This window comes from Chrysochloris asiatica, unplaced genomic scaffold, assembly GCF_000296735.1.
Source record: "Chrysochloris asiatica unplaced genomic scaffold, ChrAsi1.0 scaffold00004, whole genome shotgun sequence".
NCBI classification, from domain to species: domain Eukaryota; kingdom Metazoa; phylum Chordata; class Mammalia; order Afrosoricida; family Chrysochloridae; genus Chrysochloris; species Chrysochloris asiatica.
Window position 1 is genome coordinate 34702201 of NW_006408522.1, and position 20541 is coordinate 34722741.

General features: G+C 50.6%; 1 protein-coding gene across 1 annotated transcript; it reads right to left on the reverse strand.

Moving 5' to 3' along the window:
- Positions 1–2543: 2543 nt before the first annotated feature.
- Positions 2544–20203, reverse strand: TYRO3 (TYRO3 protein tyrosine kinase). Its single transcript, XM_006831750.1, has 19 exons — positions 19835–20203; positions 17953–18136; positions 17648–17748; positions 16738–16908; positions 15322–15408; positions 14420–14535; positions 10877–11054; positions 10066–10211; positions 9439–9583; positions 8881–9010; positions 8699–8799; positions 8331–8426; positions 7748–7828; positions 7234–7326; positions 6725–6846; positions 6184–6293; positions 5884–6043; positions 5588–5724; positions 2544–3447 (listed from the first exon to the last, which is right to left on the reverse strand). Exons 1-19 carry the CDS (start codon positions 19953–19955, stop codon positions 3057–3059), a joined length of 2670 nt encoding a protein of 889 aa, XP_006831813.1. The 5' UTR covers positions 19956–20203; the 3' UTR covers positions 2544–3056.
- Positions 20204–20541: the final 338 nt, after the last annotated feature.

Sequence of the window (20541 nt, forward strand, 5' to 3'; positions counted from 1 at the left end):
TATGGTGTGGCGCTGTAGGTAGGATAAGCACTCGACCTCAAGGTTGGTTTGAATTGCAAGGTTGGTGGTTCAAACTCACCAGCTGCTCCTTGGAAACCCTAGACAGGGTCGCTATGGGTCGGAATTGACTTGACAGCATTTAACAAGAACAACCCTACACAGAGTAGCTATGAGCTGGAATGGACTCTATGGAACTTAACAACAACATTATCACCTACCTTAACCATGGGGACTAAGGTACTTGGGGACAAGAAACTGAGCTGATAAAATTTATTCTGCTATAATTATTGATAGGCCACTCCCACTTTAAGAGATTAGTTTTTATCACATAAACTCTCATCAGGATTCCTGTGTATTTTAAAAAGAGTCTACCATTGTTCACCTATATTCACCCAAAAGATAACATGTTCATGATGGAGGTTCAGGGTGCTCTCTAGAGTGGAAGGGAGGAGACTTAGTGGATCTCTCATTTATTAGCTATATAGCCTTGGACAAGTATCTTTATCCTGTCCATCAGAGGGTAAATATAGATCCATCTTCTAGGAATATTATATTAAATGAGAATATATGTGCAGTACTAGATAGTATTTGACACATGATAGGAATTTATATGATAGTTATTTCAGAGTAAAGGCCTTCTTGATCAGTAATTCTCAAATAATATTTCACAGATAATAGATACCTTTGTCTCTCATATTTCAGACATGTGATCAGGAAGGACCAGTCCCTGGAGAAGGACATCATGCTTGGTAATGTGAAGGGTCAGCAAAAAAGAGGAAGACCCCCAAGATGGGATTGGCACAGTGGCAGCAGTAATGAACTCAAGTGTAACAATTGTGAAGATGCTGCAAGACAGGGCAGTGTTTGATTCTGCTGTGATGGGGTCGACTCAACAATCTTAACAACATAGTTAAAGCTAATCATAGCAGGAAACATTCTGAAAGCCACTTCCCTGGAAGTTAATTCAGGTTTCATGATCCACATGGGAACCAGAATCTGGATAGCCAGCAACAGGTTTTTCCGGATATTTGTTTTTCACAAGCGCACACCTCATTCCTTTGCCCTCAGCCAGCAGTGTACTACGTGTGCCCCTCCCAACATCTCCACACCCCTCACTGCTGAATGGAGCCTGTTTCTCACACCTCCTGCTACATGCTTCCATGAGTTTGTTCTAAAAGCTTCTAAACGAAAAATTCCAGGTAGAAATACTTGAAAGTTAACTCCTTATGTCTAATCTTCAGGAAGATCCTCATTCTGTCTACCTACCTCTTCTCAGAGAAGTTTCCCCTGGCTCCAGGGAAGAGTGTAAAGGTGCAAACAGCCTCTATATCCAATAATAATAAAGTCTGTTGTAGTCCATCAAGCCAATCTTGATTCACAGTGATCCTAAACAACAGTACAACTACCCCTAGGGTTTCCTACTACGCTACCAGGGCTCCTTAATGTCAAGTGTCATAGAGTTGATTCCGACTCATAGCAACCCTGTACAAGGTTTCCAAAGAGCAGTTGGTGAATTTGAACCCTCAGCCCTGCAATTCAAACTGATCTTGTGGTCTATGTTTATCCTACAGCTCTGAGAGGACAGCAAAGACCAAAGAAGGAAGATATTTCAAAACATTTGGATTTTCCAAAAGTTAACAGTGGTTATCACTAGGTGTTAGGATTACAGATAATTCACAGCTTTTCTTTAGATTTTCTGAGTTTTCCTGATTGCCTACAATGACCATGTATAATTTTTATCATAATAAGATGCATTAGGGTCTTCTGTAATTACAAAAGCATTTTGTGCTCTGCTTACAAAACTTGGAAAGCACAAAGAAGTCAGTCCCCTTAATCATATCATATAAAGATAGCAGCTGTTTAACATTTGGGCATATGTCTTCCCAGACATTTCTCTATGCAGAAAGATTTCATTTCTATGATCTGGAGGAAAAAAAGTAAACATTTAAAAGACAAAATCCTTGAGTTTTTAGTTTTCAATTTTATTTCTGTTTTTAAACAGCATCTAACAGCTTGGACACATCCCATGCACTCTGGGAGGCTCCCTCAGCCAGGGCTGGGGGCTATGCTCTAGTAAAGCCCCCTCACCCACATCAGACCTATTTTCCCTCAGGAGATTGGGGACAGAAGAAGGTCTCTAGTTCGAGTTGGGACTAAAGACACTGCATGGAAAGGCTGGGCTCAGATACAGCTGCCTTTGTTAGTCTTAGGATACTTGGAATTTGGTAGCATGCTCAGACAAATGGTGGAGTACAGGAAGAGGGGCTCCTGGACTCCTCCCTAGCCTCCCTCATTCCTTCATTCCTGGGCTAACTCCATGGCACCCTTCATCTTGCAGGGCTTAGCACATTACCATTAGAAGATGGGCATCTGGCAGTCTGTGGCTCTGCAACATGCCTGGCTGTGACCTGGTCAGCTGCAGAGAAGCAGCCTCCCAACTCTCCTGACCTAGATAGGATGGGAATCAGGAAGGTGATGACTGACAGTTGATTAACCTGACAGTGTCCCACTGCCTCCAATCACAAGGGCTCAGGATATCTCTGTACCAACCCCTTACCAACTCTCACCTAAAGGGGGATAATACAAGGGCTTTTGTGACTCAGAGGGGCAAACTTGGGTGTTTAAATCCAGGCGTGAGCCCAGCTGGGACCCCAAGCTGGAGGTGGCTCAATGCATGCATTAAAGCAGCAGGGGCAGCTCAGCTGGGAGGGTAGGGGCCCACAGGGCTGGACCTACCCTCCCCACTCCCATCCACACCCATGATAACCATGGAAACATAACCACACCACCCCCCTCCTGCCAACTGCCTGGGTTCAGACAACCAGGATTGGCCCTCCATCCAGCCAAAGCCTGAACCAATGCCAGGCTGGCCACAGGGTGGCTGCAGGAAGAACTGGGATTGGGTGATTTAGTCAGTCAGGCTTCCCAGCACAGCTTGGGAGAACTACCACAGGAGCCTCCACACTTTGCTGCTGGGCTGGGGTCAGACAGTGCTTAGTCAGCCAAGAGAAGCCAGCAGAGTCAGCAGATGGCCTCAGCTGCCCTCTGCCTGTGGGCTAACAGCTACTGTGGGGTAGTAGCCCTTGTTGTAGCAGCAGCAACCTCTGGCCCTCGTTGAGGGGGCTTTCCGGCTGCTGCTCCTCCTGTCCAGGCTGATCAGACAGCCCACCAGGGCTAAGAATGTACCGATAGTCACTGGGGGTGCCCCCCACTGCTCCCAAGCCACTGCCACCCCCAGCCCCTTCGCTGGCCTGATCCCCGCCAGGCAGGCCCATGCTGTCCCCCTCAGCAGGCTCCTTGGCTTTCTCAATGTTAATGTACAGGGGATCCTGGCTGCTAGACAGCACAGAAAGGTGGCCCAGGATGGTCTCCAGTTCCATTCGCAGGCATGTGAAGCTGGGGCGCTGCTTGGGGTCTGCACTCCAGCATTGGTACATGAGCTCATACCTGGGCAGAAAGAGAGTGAGAGGGGGTAATGAGTAATGGGTGGGAAAAGAGAAAGAAGGCCTGTCCCTCAAAAGCAGAGGCCCTTAATTATCTAAATGTTTTATTTCACACACTCATAAATTGAGCTTGCTATGGTAAGAAGTTTATATTTATTAAATCACTTAATTCTTATGAGAGCCCTAGGAATCAAGTTCTCTGATTATCCCTATTTTGCAGATGAGGAAATGGAAACCCAGATGTGTCACAGGTAGAAAATGATCGCACTCCGACTTGAAGCCAGGTGGGTGGGGGGCTCCAGAGTCCCCACTATGCTGTTCTGGGAGGGGGTTACTCAGGAGTGTTTCTACCTTGGGGGAATACAATATAGAGTCCACATTATTTTAGTGGGATCGAGCACTCACACAGTTCCCTAAATTCTCACAAGGCAGATCCACTCAGGCACTCTTCAATCCTCATTAGCCATAGACCCCTTCTCTGAGAAGCTGCGAAATGCTATTCCAGTTCTCAGGAAATGCCCCTGGCATGAACATGTTTTACCTACAATTTCCAAAGCCTATTCAGAAGCCCTCCCAGTTCTCAGGGAGTGCACCAGGCCAAGGAAAACACCTACCATTGAGAAGGGTCTGAGGCCAGGTCTAGTCAGAGCAAATGCCTGACTTTCTTGCCTGTGTTCCTGACAAAAGCCCTAAGCCCCTCCACACACCAGCTCTCCTGACAGGGACCCCCACTGATGGGGAGTCAGGCCAGACACTGAGGAAGCCGTGGGAATGGTCCTGAGCCATGGGCACATGGCTGTACTGGGACACATTCTCAAAGCCGTGCTAGGAGCCAACTGGCGCCTGTCCACCCGATGTTGGCAACACCAGTTTCAGCTAGGGAGGAGGTAGAGCTAGGGCTTGGTCCTCACTGCCTGGAAGCGCCTTTGCAGCACAGATGAGGGCCCAGCCAGGCTGCAGTTACAGAAAGCCCTGCCCTTACTGTGCCTGGAGGACTAGGCAAGACACAAGATCTAGGTTCAAATCTCAACTCACCCACTTAATAGCTGTGTGACCTTGGCTATGTTACCTAACCTCTTTAATCCCACTTCCTCATCTACACAATGGGGGTAGGAGCAGTTTTTTCTTCATAGGGTTAGATGAGAGGATTATCTGTAATAATGCCTGTGAGACCCACTGCCATCAAATCGATTCCAACTCAAAGCGACCCTATATAGGGTTTCTGAGCTATAAATCTTTATGGGAGCAGAAAGCCTCATCTTTCTAATGCCAACTTGTGGCTAGCAGTCCAGTGCTTATCCTATAGTGCCACCAGGGCTCCTTTAATGCCTGTGAAGTGCCCAGCTCATGTGAGATAAGCTTACTGTCACCTTGTCACAGAAGCCTGATGACATTCCTATACAGGCTGTATGACCACCCTGCTGCACCTGGGATGATTTCAGGCTTCCCCTAAACCTTCAGGTGGTTATCATGGGTCCCCTCCACTCCCTTGAAAGGCTGGCCCTCAGCCCCTGTCCTTGTCAGCATAGTGGATGCAGCAGCACTGTGTTTTCTTCCTGCCTCTGGGCAGCCCTATCTGGCCAGGAAGGAGAACTGAGTCCAAGAGGTTTTTAAAGACTAAAACCCAAATCAAACTCACTGCCACTGAGTCAATTCCAACTCACAGGGACCCTACAGGGCAGAGGAGAACTACGTCATAGGCTTTCCGAGACTGTAAATCTTTACAACAGCATACAGCCTCATCTTTCTCCCTCAGAGTGGCTGAAGGGTTTGAACTGCCCATCCCGTGGTTAACAGTCCAACATTTAACCACTATGGTGACTTGCTTTTTTAGATGAGCTGGGGCTTACGGAAAGAGGTAGGGTGGAAGGACGGTGACAGAGAAGCCTGTACTACTGCTCAACCCTGTGCTTTCTTTGCTGCTCTGGGGGTTTCTGGTTCTCCCTGGAAACTGGAGAAAATAGTGATAGAAAAGGACTAGTGCATAGGTGGAGCGACTTTCCTAGAAGTATGAAGACATTCCTCCCAAAAGAAATAAATAAATGCCCAACCGAGGTTCTGAGCATCCACTAGACCAGTCACTGTGGTGGCAGCCATCAGCGGAAACTCCATTTCCCCCAGAATCCCCATCCTGGGGCACTCACACGTCCTCCATACACTCTGGGGGCTGTTTCAGGCGGTTCCCGCCGATGAGGTAGTTGTAAATCTCAGCATTCTCGATGCCAGCATATGGAGTCTGCCCACGAGTCATGATCTCCCACATGGTCACTCCGAAGGCCCACTGGGATAAAAGCACAGTTGGTGACGTGTCACTAAGCTGCCTGAACCGGATTGAGACATGGCTCTAAGGCAGGCACACCTTGGGGCATTGAGGCCTCAGAACTGGGTGATCTAAGCCAAGAGAGCAGACCACAAAGCCTGCCTATGGCTCCCTGCTCACCACGTCACTGTGCACAGTATACAGGTTGTCAGCCAGACTCTCCAGGGCCAACCACTTGACGGGCAATTTGGAGGCACAGCCCTGACGATAGTAGTCCCCACTATAGATCTTCCGGGAGAGTCCAAAGTCAGCCACGCACACTGTCATGTCCTCTGCCAGCCTGCAAGGGGTGTTGCAGGATGGGGGGGTCAACCTTCCTCTGTGACACAACCTCACTACAGCTAAGCCATCTTTGTTCCCATGCTGTCTCCCTCACACTGGCTGCTTCCTCCCATCCTGAGCCCTCTAGAATTCACATACATGCAATTCCGAGCAGCTAAGTCTCGATGGATGAAGTTCCGGGAGCTCAGGTACTCCATGCCACAGGCGATGTCCACCATAAACCGGATCAGGGTCTGGAGGGGCAGGTGCTGGAGGACAGACAGGACAAACTCAGGCTGAACCTGCCCACCTAACTGGGGCAGATGGAGAGTTCCTTAGCCAGAGGCTAGCAGGCCTAAAGAATGTTTTCAGGATTACTGAAAGGAAAGGAATGAAAGGGGGTTCCCAAGGCAAAGAAGCTTGAAGTCTGACAAAGAGCTCAAAAGCCAAGACACCCCACTTCAGGGACCACAAAGGTCTCTTCTTCCAGAAGGAGCCTTGGCCCAGGCTAGATGCCCCAGCAGGGCTTTGTGAGGGTAAAGGAAGCTGGCTAGCATAAAAGGAATCCAAATCGGAGCCCTTCTGCTCCCAGTTAGTCCTATCTCTTGCCCACCACGTCGCTCTCTCCTAGGACCCTCTCCAGGCCCTATCTTCCCATCCTAGTTTTCTTCTGGCCACTCCCACCCTAGTAGGTACTCACAAAGGGGTTCTCCCCAATCCGGGAGGCGAGTAAAAAGGCGTGCAGGTCCCCGTGCTTCATGAAGGGCAGGATAACCATGGGGATGGGAAGACGGCCCTTGGCCCTGCTCCGGAGGCTCACGCCTGGGAACAAGGGAGTCAGGGACAGGGCACATGAAGGTCAAAGGATAGCTCAGGTGTCTATACCAGCCCCCACCTGCTGGCTGGTCCCCACCTCCAGTCCTGGCTCTGTCCCCTCTTTTCCCACAAGGTACACACTGGCCTGGTGACCCAGTGCTGCCCCAGTAAATTAATTCCAATCCCTAGACCTTCTGTCCCCTCCTCCTAGAGGAGCAGTCTTCATGGTACATGGTCTGCAAACTGATCTCACCTGGAATCTGGGCCAGTTTCAGCCGGTCTCTCCTTATCTGTTTGCTTACATCTGTGTACTCATCAGGTGAGTCCTTCCCACCTTGGGGGAGCATATTTTTGTCCCTGTTCTTTATCCACCTTTCCTAAGAAGGGGCTCACCAACAAGCTTGGCCACGTGTGGATGGTCAAACTCCTTCATGCAAGCTGCTTCCCTGAGGAACTCTTCAATGTCACTTGAGGCAATGATGTCGGCTGGGAGAACAGAATAAGAGGGGTAAAAGAGGTGAGACCCCGCAGTTTCCTAGGCCTTATCCTTTAGCTGTCCTGTCCTAGGCAACATTCTGGCCATGAGCAGAGGAGACATCATCCATGGGTCAGTGCTGTCCAACAATTTCTTCACATGCAAAACCTCTCTTTAGTTAGGATAGCCTGTCTGCTCAACCAGCCACAGCCTTAATCATCCCGCAAGAGCTCAGAGGACAATCACTGCTGACGGGAGAGAGGAAAGGCTGGGGGACAAATACATGTGAGAATTATTCATGTGGTACTGACAAGAGCCCAGTCAGTGATGATTAGCTCTTCTCAAAAAGTCGAGGGGCAGAGCAGAGTCGTCCCCCTTCATCCTCCCAGGTGATGCTCCCACCCCACAACTACCATGCTCCACTCAACTCACCTTTTAGCATCTTCACGGCCACTTTTACAAACGAGCCATCATCCTGCTTCAGCTGGGCTTCCCTCACTGAACCAAACTCTCCTAGGGACAGAGCCAGATGATATTGAGTCCCCTTGGCCTCTTGCCCCTACCTTTTTGCTTCCCAGGTGACCATCCATTGGTTCACAAAATCAGATTCTGGAGTAGCCAAAGCAGAGTTGCGTGGGCTTGGCTCCTCAGGCATCTCCATCGCAAGCTACCATTCCCCCAAACCTTCCAAATTCAGAAGTCTACAAGCATACTCTGCTTAGAGGCGTAGCTAACCCAAATCCACATCCTTAAAGTGGTTGTTGTTAAGTGCCATCGAGTAGATTCCAACACACAGTGACCCTGTTTAGGATTTCTGAGGTGATAAACCTTTTCGGGAGCAGAAAGCCTCATCTTTCTTTTGTAGAGCAGCTAGTGGGCTTGAATCACCAACCTTGTTGTTCGCAATCCAGTGCTTATCTACAGAGCCACCACACTCCCCATTTAAAGTGGCACGAGGATCCAAATATACTCAGATACAGCAAATTCTTGCCCACCTCTGCACAGCTCGGCGTACCTTTGCCTAACATCCGGCCCAGGGTGAACTGTTGTTCTGGGATGAGCACATCTTCCAGTTTGTCCTTCAGTTCATCACTGATGCCCAAGCTGTCCACTAAGAGGAAGGGGTCCGTGAGAAAGGGGAGTGGCGCCCCCAGCTCCTAATCCAAAACCCAGCCATCCTACACACTAGCCTCCACCCTCAGAGCAGAGATGAGCTTAGTTCTCCCTCAGCTGGGGATGGCAACCTGCACGAGAGTAGGTTTATCTGTCTGTCTTGTATGCCTGGGTCTCATCAAGATTCAGAGATAACACTCCAGTTAAGGAGTTGGTAAAAGGAGCACAAAGGTAATCCATTTTTTCCTTCTATGATCCCCTACCACTCACGTGTGGCTTCGATGCGCTCAGGCCTTTCCCGATTGAAAGATCTGGCTGCCCGGAAGTGAACAGCTGGCTCCCCTGGGGCCATGACACTGTCAAAGGCTTGTCTAAAGGGAAACCAAGAAGCCGGGTCAGTTCCAAGGCCCTCAGACACCACCTGCCTCTCCCTTCTTGGCTGCCCTTTTTACCCAAACCGAGTCTCCTTTCGCCTCTTTCGAAGTAGGATGAGGGCCAGGGCAGCAGCTGTCACCAGAGCTGTCAGCACACCCAGGACCACAGGCACCCAGGATGTCCGGCTATGGGGAGGGCCCTGATGTCCTGTGGAGGGAAGGACAGCAGCATGAGCTAAGCTGCTGCTAAGTAATCCCTCAGAACTTTCCCAGGAGGGCCATGTAGCCTGGTCACAAGACACCCCTAAGTCAACAAGAGTCCTAGAGTAGAAAGGCTCCAAAAGAGATCCAAGAAATGTTTGGGTCCTGCCTTGACAGCAACAGGCCCTGCTACTATGACCCTACTATATGACCAAGGGTTTCTATGAGCCTTCTGGGCCTAAGAGTTGGTTGGGGGGTGGGGAGAGAAGGAGTAAGGGTAAGGAATGAGATAATGTTTAAATGCCAACCCTAGTCTCAAGTGATTGGTTCTCAGTCTGTGGGCCTATTAGGAGGGGTCCTGTCAGCCCCTCCCACCAGTCTAGCTTGCCCTGGAAAACCCCTGCTCTCCTGTGATCCTCCCCCTCCAGGCCTCACCTGCATGGTCATGAGAAGAAACTACCAGAGGCAAACTCCAGGGCCCACAGCCAATGGCATTGGAGACACACACACGCACAGTCAGGTCCTTCTGGGGATCCCAGCCTGTCAGGTTGAACATGGTCCCCTCTACTGTCAGCTCGGTCTGCAGAGACAGAAAAAGCCACGACCCCAGGCAGCGTCTGAGGGTAAGGCCTCAAGCTGGGACCTAAGGGCAAAACTAGGCCCTGCTAGAAGCCTGGCACCTGAGGCACTCTAGGTTTCAGGACTGCAGGGAACCTGCTTGGGAGTCTCATATTCCTGCTACAGGCTGCAGAGAACTCTACTGAAGACAAACAAGGCTCAGATCAGGAATGCAGAGGTGGGGATGGGAGAGAGGCAGGACAGGATAAGATGACCTTATCTGTGTCCTCCCCCAGTTTGTGCAGGAATGTGCTGCCTGCTTGACAAACAAAGTATAATCCTAACTTGAGACATAATCCAGTAAAGTAGAGTCTGCAGCCGAGGGCTGGGGAGAGTGAAGACTCAGGGTGGTGGGAGGCCATTGAGGACAGCCATTTGGAAGCTCTCCAGGCCCTGGAGCCCTGAGAGTTCACCTGGATTGTACAGGCCTCAGTGGCCCCTTACCTGGGTTTCGTTGTCTTGAACCCAGGATAGTTTATAGGACCCCAGGGGTGCTTCCACGGGGCCCTCAGGAATCACTTTTTCCCATTCCAGGATGAGGCCTGAGTCTGTGCGGTAGGCATGAAGGTTTTGGGGAGCTCTGGCTGGGGCTGCACCCAAAGAAAGAAGGTTGTTAAGATCCCCTATTTCTCCCACCATCATCATCCTATCTAGGCCTCAGAACCAACTTCCAAGAACTAAACTTACCTCCCAGCTCTGAGTCTGCTCACTCACTGTGGTGGGAAGGAGGGGGAAGTAATGGGCAGGACCAGCAGCAACCCAGCTCAGCAGTGTTGCTCTTCATCGCCATGGTTACTGCTTCTTTACCTCATCCCTCACCACTCCCTTCACACAAGGAAGCTCCTGCCTCACCAGCCTCTTTGCGGTGGCCAAAGAACTCCAAGCTAGGGTCTTTGCACTTCCTCACTGCCACATTCAGTGATTCCTGCAGTGATTGCCCCAAAATGTTCACATGGCTCCTTCTTCATCATTTTTACCTCAGTTCTCCTTGGGAAGTTTTCCTAGACCACCTTGGGGCTTTCTTGATTACTACCTCCCCTGATCTTTTCTAGTTTGTTTTGCCTACTCCACCCACTAGAACTAAAGCTGTATGGGAGGGGGGCTGGGTTTATACAGTTCATTGCTATGCAGCAGGCACTTGGCAAATCTTTGCTAAATAACAGACCTTCTCTTTTCGGTAGCCCCTCTTCCATAAACTCTATCCAGAACTCCAGCACCACCACCGCCACCCACCTACTCAGCCACTCTGCCTTACCTAGACCCTTTGTCCGAAAAGGCACCCAGTCACCATAAGGAGAGGGGCCCAAGGCATTGGCACAGCGCACCCTGAGGCTGTAGTTGGTGGCAGGTACCAGACCCCGGAGCAGGCAGGTATAAGGAGGTACAGGCACCACAACAGCCAGAACTTCCCAGCCTCCTGGGGTGTGTATCACCTACAGAAATGCAGAAAACAGTGATGCAGAGGAGGGTCTGAGAGAAGATAAAAGATGGGTCATATAAGGGGATGTACATGTTGAGTGGGGGAAGGGTCCCTTAAATTAAAACTTCCCTACGGAGCCTTCCCTACCGCAAGGTCAGTTTGAACCGCAAGGTTGACAGTTTAAGTTCGCCAGTAACTCCTCGGAAACCCTATACAGGGTCGCTATGAGTCAGAACTGACTCATTGGCACTTAACAACAATGACAAAAGTAACTAACCTTGGCTTCAAGATTTGAGGACGACTCATCAACAACCTGTGATATGCAGGTTGTTATCAAAGGTTGATGTGCTTGCTGAAAGTGAAGAGGATTTGAAGCATTTACTAATAAAGATCAAATTCTATAGCTTTCAGTATAGATTACTCCTTAACATAAAGAAAACAAAATTCCTTATAACGGGAGCAACAAACAAGTAACATCATGAAGACTGAAGGTGTCGAGGATTTCATTTTACTTGGATCCATAATCTATACCCATGGAAGCAGCAGTCAAGAAATCAAATGACTGTACAAATCTGCTGTAAAAGACCTCTTTAAAATGTTAAAAGGTAAAAATATCAGTTTGAGGACTAGGGTGCATCTGACCCAAGCCATCATATTTTCAATCATCTCATATACATGCAAAAGCAGGACAATGAATAAGGAAGACTAAAGAAGAATCAATGCATTTGAATTATGTTGCTGGCAAAAAATATTGAATATATATCACAGACAACCAGAACAGATCAATCTGTCTCAGATGTACAATCAGAATGTTCTTTAGAAGCAAGGACGCCAAGACTTCATTTCCCATCATTCTTGTCAAAGTGGAGGGTCAGTCCACAAGAGGAAGACCCTCAACAAGATGGATCTACACAGTGGTGACGACAATAGGCCCAAACACAGCAAGGATTGTAAGGATGACACAGGGTCTGGCCGTGTTTCATTCTGTTGTACATAGCGTTCCTGTGAGTCAGAACCAACTAAAAGGCCCCTCACAACAACAGGGCAACTAACAACAACTACTAAGCCTATCAGCAAACACTTGCTTACTTCTTTTCATCTCCTCTCCTGCTTTGCACCAGTTAACATACTAGATTCTACACTACCATGTCTTTTGCAAATGCTGTTCCCTTTGCTTAGAATGATCTGCTCTTCTTAGCAAAGTCCTACTCATCCTTTAAGACTCAGTTAAATATCACTTTCTCTGTGAAAGCCTTTCTTAATTTCTCAAAAAAGTATAGCCCTTTGTACCTGGCACTTAACTCTGTTAAAGAACTTACCACTTACTATAACTATTTACATGCCAGTCCAAAGTCTGAGAGATTCTCAAGGGCACAGAAATGGTCTTACTTGTTTTTACATCCTGATGACTAAAATCAGACCCTCCTCTTAACATTTTGGTGACAAGAGTATAAACGAAGGTCCACCATATAGCTTAATATTTAAATACTGTTATTCAGCTACCAAGGAGCTCTAGTAGTGTAGTGGTTAAGAATCGGGCTGCTAACCTCAAGGTCGACAGTTCAAAACTACCAGCTGTTCTGGGGGAGAAAGATGAGGCTTTCTGCTCCAGTAAAGATTTACAGCCTCGGAAATCCTGTGCAGAGTCACTATGAGTCGGAACCGACTCCATGGTACTTAACAACAAAAACATTCAGCTACCAGTTACTGTCAAGTTGATTTTGACTCAAGGGGCCCCTTGTGTATCAGAGAGGAACTATGCTCTACAGGGTTTTCAGTGGCTAATTTTTCAGAATTAAATCACCAGGCCTTTCTTCTGAGTTACCTCTAGATGAATGGGAACTTCCAACCTTTCAGTTAGCAGTCAAGCTTGTTACCATTTATACTACCCTATAAGTTAGCTAACCATATTTTTAATCCTACTATCTTCACAAATAAACACACAAAACAAACTAGGAGGCCAGATTTGCTTTTATAACCCTCAAACTCCTTGGAGTCCCAAGCCAGAATGTGGAGGCTCAAGAACTAACTCCCAGCCAAGGATCTATACCACCAGGGGCCACAAGATGCACAGGTGTGGACACAGGTTGTTTTCATACCCAAGTTGAATTCCCATCCCAACAAATGATGGTTTCTTGGGCTTAGAGGAGCCATACCACAGCAGGGTTCCTTCTTGGAAAGATGCCCACACAGGCTCTGGAAGCAGACACAGGGTAAACGATCCTGAATATCCCACAACCTAGCAGGGTGAGGTGGTGCTCAGGATCTGGATGAGCATGTCTCCTTGGTCTGCAGACTCCTTACTCAGAAAGAAAGAGTGTTGCCAGAAGGGAAGAACAGAGTCCTCTAACTGGCAGAGCTTAGGGCAGGAACCTCTTTCACCCAAATCGAATGGCAGAACTGCCTAGAACACTTTCCAAAGGTGCTTGTTAAACATTTTCTGAGGAAACAAATGAAAAAGAGCCAACTTGCATTGCCCTCTTGTTTTTAGCTTCACAGTTTTGGGGGCTTAGACTCCCTCCTGGTCTTTTGTTCTCTCTGGCATGAGTTGAGGTGAGGGAGGGTATAAGAGTATAGGTGTCAGATAAACCAAAGGCTTGAGCTTTTCCCCTACTAAGAAAAGGTCTAGGGGGGAGGGGGAGAGATCAACTATCACCCAGAAAGAAGAGCCAGAAATAGAATATGTACTTGGGACCTGAGGTCCCAGCACTGTGAAGCTTCTAGATCCAGGGGAAGACTGATGCCAAGACACATGGGGGTCTACAAGCAATGTTGTAGTTGTGGTTGTCAAGTGCCGTGGAGTTGGTTCCGACTCATAGCAACCCTGTATAGGGTTTCCGAGGAGCAGCTGGTGATTTTGAATCACCAACCTTGGAGTTCAAACCAACTCTGCAGTCTAGCACATTAACCCACAGCATCACACCAGGACTCCATAGTGGTCCTATATAGATATAAATATATGAAAAGTTCTCACTTATACCATTGTAGAATTGTGGGCCCCATGTGTTCCCTACCACAGACTGCAGCATGACACAGAAGGACTGTCTCCAGAGCCAACAAAGGGAAAGGCTACGCCTAGAATTGACGTCCTGAATTTGGACTTCTAGCCTACTAAATTGTGAGAGACTAAATTTGTTTGTTAAAGAAAGAAAAACTCTTCTAGGTACCTCAAATCTGCTTTTCAGCCTGAAAAATATAGGGTTCAAGTTACCCTGCAGTCACTTGGTTGCCAGTCCACCCCAAGATCAGATGGGGCTGTTCCTACTGAGGTGAGCTGGAGACTAATCCCCCTGAGATAAGTGTGGTACCAATTGTCAACAAAGGCAGTGAGACAAACATGGGCAGGCCAGAAGAGCTGTCCTGCCCATCTCAGCTTACCTGGACCGTGCAGGATTGAAGTATAGCTCGGCCATCAGCACCTGGCGTCCAGGCTACGCTGGCATTGTTACTGGAGAGCTTCGTCACTGTGATGTTGAAAGGAGCTGCAGGAAGTACTGTGGAAAGGACCTAGTGTGAGTGCCCAGGAGAACCCAGTGTCCAGTAGGGACATGAGAGGAAGGAGCAGGAGACATGGGAGTCAAGCCTTGAGTTTATCTCTAGACTCTGGGGGAGGGCATCCTCAACCTAAAGATGGCTACTCAGCTCCCAGGACCACAGATATACACAAGCCAAGCAGCCAGGAGGGGACAGCTGCCCACACCTGCTTGAGTGCCTAGGCTATAGAGAGAAGCCTTCTCTCCCTGAATCAAGGGCCCTGATGAAGAAGGCTAAAATAGTGATGGGATGTAGGGGGAGGGGAGCTACCTCAGCCTTGGAGATACAGCCTAGACAAGCAGCTGCCCCTGCAGCCATGGCCCAGCGCCTGCCACACTGGCTCTCTCTGAGCACACCAGTTCTTTGTATCTCCTCTATCATCCTGCTGGGCCATGTTTCCTCAGTCCCATCGCCTCCACAGGGGATGGCAGAGGAACAGTTGGGCAGGAACCTTGACCAGCTCCTGCTGGCTTCCTCCCTTCCTCCTTCCCTCCCAAGGAGTCTGCTTCGTGATGGGAAATCTACTGTGACGTCAGGTTTCTATTCTCATCTCAGCCATGGCAGGGTCTCAGGTGCTCCCACTAGGAATGGGAGCCATGCCAATTAACTCCTCATCCCCAAGATCCAGCAGAAGTGTGTGGAGCTGGACACCGCACAATTCTAACTTCGCCACCCACCCATTGCTGGATAGCTTGAAGAGCTCTACCCTTCCTCCCTCCCTCTGGCTCCCTCCAGAATCCTCCTACCTTGAAGATGAACAGTGGCTGGGCGGGAGGAAGCCAGGCCTTTTAGGTTGTGAGCTTCACAGGAAAACACAGTTCTCTGGGTCACCCCTGGCACCAGAAAACCTCAGTCAGCCCCTCACAAGCAGCTCCCCTCACCCAGCCTGGGTTGGGGAAGACAGTTACTCAGGTTTTGATCCTAGGAGCCTACTGTTTCTACAGACAAAGAAAGGGACCAGAGAGGGAGACTTGTGGGGGGAAACAGGGTCTTTAGGGTTTAATGGACCTGATGCAAATCTCAGAGCTGGGGAACTGTTTTTTCATCTTTTAGATGGAAGAATTGTGAGAATCAACTGATGCGAAGTATATAAAGTGCATTCAAGCCCTCAGAAATGTTAGACGGCCCACCCACCTTCCCGCAGACCACCGCACTCCTTTACTGCTCCTAGCATAGCACTTCTTTATTTGCTCTGTACTCTCATGTTGTGCTTGCAGATTCTCTGCCTTGCAATAGTTCTCAGCTCCTTATGCCTTGTCTTGTCTCCCCAATTATGCTCAATTCCTTGGGGGCGGGGGAATAATGGCTTCCATTTCCTTTGTGTTCCCTGGCTCCCCCGTGGTGCCTAGCTCAGTGTGGTGTGTGGAGTAGGAGTTCCTTCAGTGACTGCTTATTATCAGACTGACTGCCTGAGGGTCCCAACCACGCACATCTGGGGGGATCGGAACACATCCTCTGCTACAACCCAGTGCTTTAGGTACAAAACCGGCCCTTGCTTCCCACAGTCCACCTCTCTTCAAGATTCCGATCAGAGACCCTTCCCTCCCACCTTACCGCATATGATATCAAGTCTAGACTCCCATCTTTCTTGCCGGGTTCAAACCTCAACCAGAAACCATGATCTCTATTTCACTGAAAGGAGAGCCTCACAAGTCTATGCCTGGGTATTTTGGGGTTCAGGTGGGTGTTACAGGCATAACTATGTGGAAGTGGTATTGACAGATTCAGTTGCTTGGGAAAATGTCTGGAGGTTTCTGGGAAAGGGCCATTAAGGGAGGAGGACCCTGTATCTTTGTGCTGGCCTTGCCCGTTTTCCCTTCTGAGAATCTTCTCTTCTTGGCATCTTCCAGACACTCCTCCTAGCTCTGTGTGGGTTGGTCTATGGCTCCTTCCCAGGGGAGGGATGGGGGGGGGGGGAACTGCTGCACAGGAGGGAATGAGGCCCCAAGACCTCCTTAAGTGCACACAGCAGGATCACCACTAATAAGCCCACCCAGGCAGCCTGGCACACCTTACTAAGGAGCTCGGTAATGTGCAGCTCACATCTGCAGGCACTGGGATTCGCTCTGGACACTCAGCAAAACTTAGTGATTTAAATGGATTCACTGCCCCCAAGGACCCAGCTTATGCCCTGTGCAAAGCCCCTTCCTGAGGCTGCTCACCTGTTATATTTAAAATGGAGGGAGAGGGAGTGGGTCCCTCAACTTTCGTGCCCCCTTGCCACCAGACAATGGTAACTGGTTCAGGGGGTCCCACAGCTTCACAAAACAGTTGGAAAGGAGCATTGGGTGGCACAGCTAGATCTTTTGGCTCCACAGTGAAAAATGGTACACCTAGGGAGAGAGGGCAGACAGGTAGTAAACTTTGCCCAAATTACATCTTAGCTTCCATTCAAAGCCCCTCTGTGGAGAAGGTCCCCCACAGGCCTTTTACAATTGGGTCAAGTGCAGAGTAGGCATCTAGCTTCCTGGGGGGGGGGGCCTTCTTTTCTTTAGTCCCTTAGGCATGACAGATTCTGCTAACAGCTCCCACATTCCCTTCCCAGACCTGCTTTGACAGCCCTTCTCACAGTCAAGGAGGAGACTGGGGGTGGGGAGCAGGGAGCTGGGGGAGGGGCAAGTGGAAACGGGGGAGTGGGCGGGAGTTTTAGCAGAGTTCTGTTGGCAGGCCCCAGCTCCCCTTCAAGGCCCTTTGTTACTTTCTTAGTCACTTTGTTTTCCTGGGCTGAACAACGCTGAGCTTCAGGCTCCCACAGCTGCAAGAGCCTTCTTCCCCTCCCCCATCCATCCCCTTCTGGCCAGGCCACTTGGCAGAACAGGGTCCAGACCCAGATGGGTGCTTGGGGCTTGTTGCTCAGACAACTGAAAGAGACTGCACCTCATAGGCTGTGGGCCCTAGCTGCCTCCTTGGCTCTTATATACCCAGACATCTTCTGATGTTTGGGATGATGGACTCAGCCTCAGACCGCAGTAGGGCAGGCTAGTTTCCACTGAACCATCCTTTCCAAAAGTGTGATCCACAGCAAACTGCACACACTCCATGTCAGCATGCCATGTGGCTCTTCCTTCTCACCTTCTACCGTGAGCCACACTGGCTGGGACGTCTGGATTTTTCCCTCATCCTCCACCTGGCACCAGTACCGGCCCGCATCGGTGCGCTCCACAGACTTCAGGCTGTGGAAACAGAACACCAGGCTCACTTCTCAGGGTCAAGGTCAAAACTGGATGGTTTCAGTCTGGCCCCACTTCTGGAAGGTTCCACAGGTTGCCAAATTGAAAAAAAAACACCTCAGATTTCTGGGTATCAGCACAACCCCCAGGAAAGAATATGGCCTGCCCTCAGGCTGGCTTCCCACACCTTCCTTCACAGCCCCACACCTGAGAAAGCCGATCCAGTGCTGCTCGCTGACTGGGATATACACCTGGTCCACATTCTGGACCACATTTCCATCCTTCACCCACTGTATCTCAGGTTCTTCCGTCCCCTCCACACTACAGTTGAGTTTCACTGGCTGCCCCTGCGACACGGTCAGCTTCACTGGGGCTCCCATGAGCTTCAAGCCTGAGGAGTGGGAAGGAGAAGGTGTCAACCTGCTTGACAGGGGTCCTATCTCTGGAAATATCCCCCATTCTCTTCCAGAACTTAGCTTCGGTGTCAGAGGACTCATTGTCCATCCATAGTCAAGGAGGCTAAGATGTGGGAGGGAAGGTGGCTTGGACTTGGGCTAGATAAAGGAGCATGACAAGCTCTCCAGGCACTATTTCTGTCTTTGCCAAGATTCCCCAAGCCTCTTCCCCATCCCTCCATCCTAGATAATGTAAATTTAGTCCCAATCTCCAAAAGGGAGACAAGCCAGGCTGCAGGAGTCTGGACTGGTCCCAGTCATGAAAACAGTAAGGAGTTGTCACCCTGCTGGGGCGGGCACAGCCCAGAGAATGATTGTTGCACCCAACCAATGCAACAGGCTGCCAGCTCTCTGCCCAAAGTGCCAGCCCAGACTCCATTGTTGCAGGCACCCTCTTGCACCCGACCCAGCAAAATGAAGGCAGACTGAGAAAGGAAGGAGGGGGTGCTCCCCTGAAGTGGAGAACATATGGCTTCACAACCACGTCAGATCAAACACATGGCAGCCTTCCTGGCAGCAGCCTGCTCTATTAATACCTGAATGTGTTCAGGGGCGGGCACTGAGAAGGTGGGAGGCCGGAGGGAGAGGCAGGGCACTAAGTAGGAAGCTCAGGACCCCTGAGCCACTATCACACTAGCAAGGATCACAAAGGAGATCTAGAACCCCACCTCTACAGACACACAAACACACACACCCCTCTTCTGGCATGTTTTTATACAGATACAGGCCAATAAAGTATCAGCATAGTCGAAATCCACGCCTGCTTCTTCCGGCCTTATGCTGTGTGACTATTGGCAAAGTCTTGGGCTCTCTGAGTCTCAGATACACATCTTTCTTCATGTAAATAACTGCCACCCCTTTCCCTTCCCTCTGAGGCTTATAGCACAAGAAAGATGCGGGCAGTGGATGCCCTGGTCATTTTCATCCCTGCTCCCTTCACTTACTCAAGATCAGTCACAGTGGGGTGGGGGAGTGCAACACATACCGAGCAGTCCCAGAAGTGGGCAGTGTGAAGTTGGGGAGCTGCATGTGACTGTATGTCTCAATGGCTATGTGGGAACATAAGACCCTTGCTCTAGCCCTCATCTCCAGCATTCCAGGTCCCAGGGAGCTCTGAATAGGCACAGGGATTATAGTATGCCAAGATTTTTTTTTTTTTGGATTGGGCACTCTCAAAGCTCCAGTGCCTAACTGGTGTAGGGATGCCCCTTGGGTAAACATCCCCAGCCCCCACGGCTTCAAAGTGGGACCTTCGTATGTGGGGCAGGCAGAATGGGGTCCCCATGATTGGGGAGGGGAGAGCAAACAGAACTAGTAACAGTGAGGCGGGAAAATCCAGTGCCTAACCCCCAGCTAACCACACAGCCCATACCCCGACTCCTGTCCCTTTCACCCCACCAGCAGAGCCCTGGGCGCGAGAAAGTTGGGGGTGGGGGGCCCCGACCCGAGATGTGAAACACCGCGGCGTCCCTTTCACCAGCCCCCAAGTCTCGGCCTTTCAGCTTCCGTCCCTCCACCCAAATCTCTGGCCCTCCCAGGCCCGGGGCTGGCCGGCTGCTGTTCCAGGACTCCGACCCCCAGCCGCGCCCCTCCGCAGTCCCTGGCTTCCCACCACCCTCCGGGTCAGCCCCTACCTGCCGTGGCGGGCTCGGGGAGAAGCAGAGCGGCCAGACCCGCCAGCAGCAGCAGCAGAGGCGGCAGCGGTGGCGGCAGCGGCGGGAGTCCCGGCCGCCCCATGCTCCGCCTCAGCGCCATCGGCGGCGACGCCGCACCATGCCGGGCCGAGCCCGCGAGCGAGGAGGGAGGCTGGAGGAAGGAGGCGGGAGGCGGGAGGAGGGGCGGGAGCCGGCCTGGGGGCGGTGCTGGGGCGGTCACCTCCGAGCCCCGCGCCCACTGCGAATCGTGGTCGCCGCTGTCAGAAGCGCTGGGTCCCCGGGGCCGCTCCTGGGCCACCGCGCTTCTTCCTCAGCCGTCGTCGCCGCCGCCGTAGCTGCCGCTGATTCATGTTCTTCTTGGAGCCGCCGCCTCCTCCCCGGCCCGCCAGCAGCCGGAGCTCGTACCGCCCCCCCGCGGTACCCTGGACGGCTTGCTCGGAGCGCCAACCCTGCCTCGGCGAGCTTGACCTCCGACCGGCCCCCACTCCAGACCGCCCAGCTCGGCCAGCACCAGCTGCCCCGACTATCCCGATCCCTAAACCCCAAGATCTGGCTCGGTCTTCTGCATGGACACCCCTGCCACGCCCCTCTTCTCCCTAAATACACTCCAGCATTTTTTCAAACCCAATACTTCAAGGTTTTCCCTCAAAACCTTGTTGGATGCCTCTACCATACCCCAACTTTTA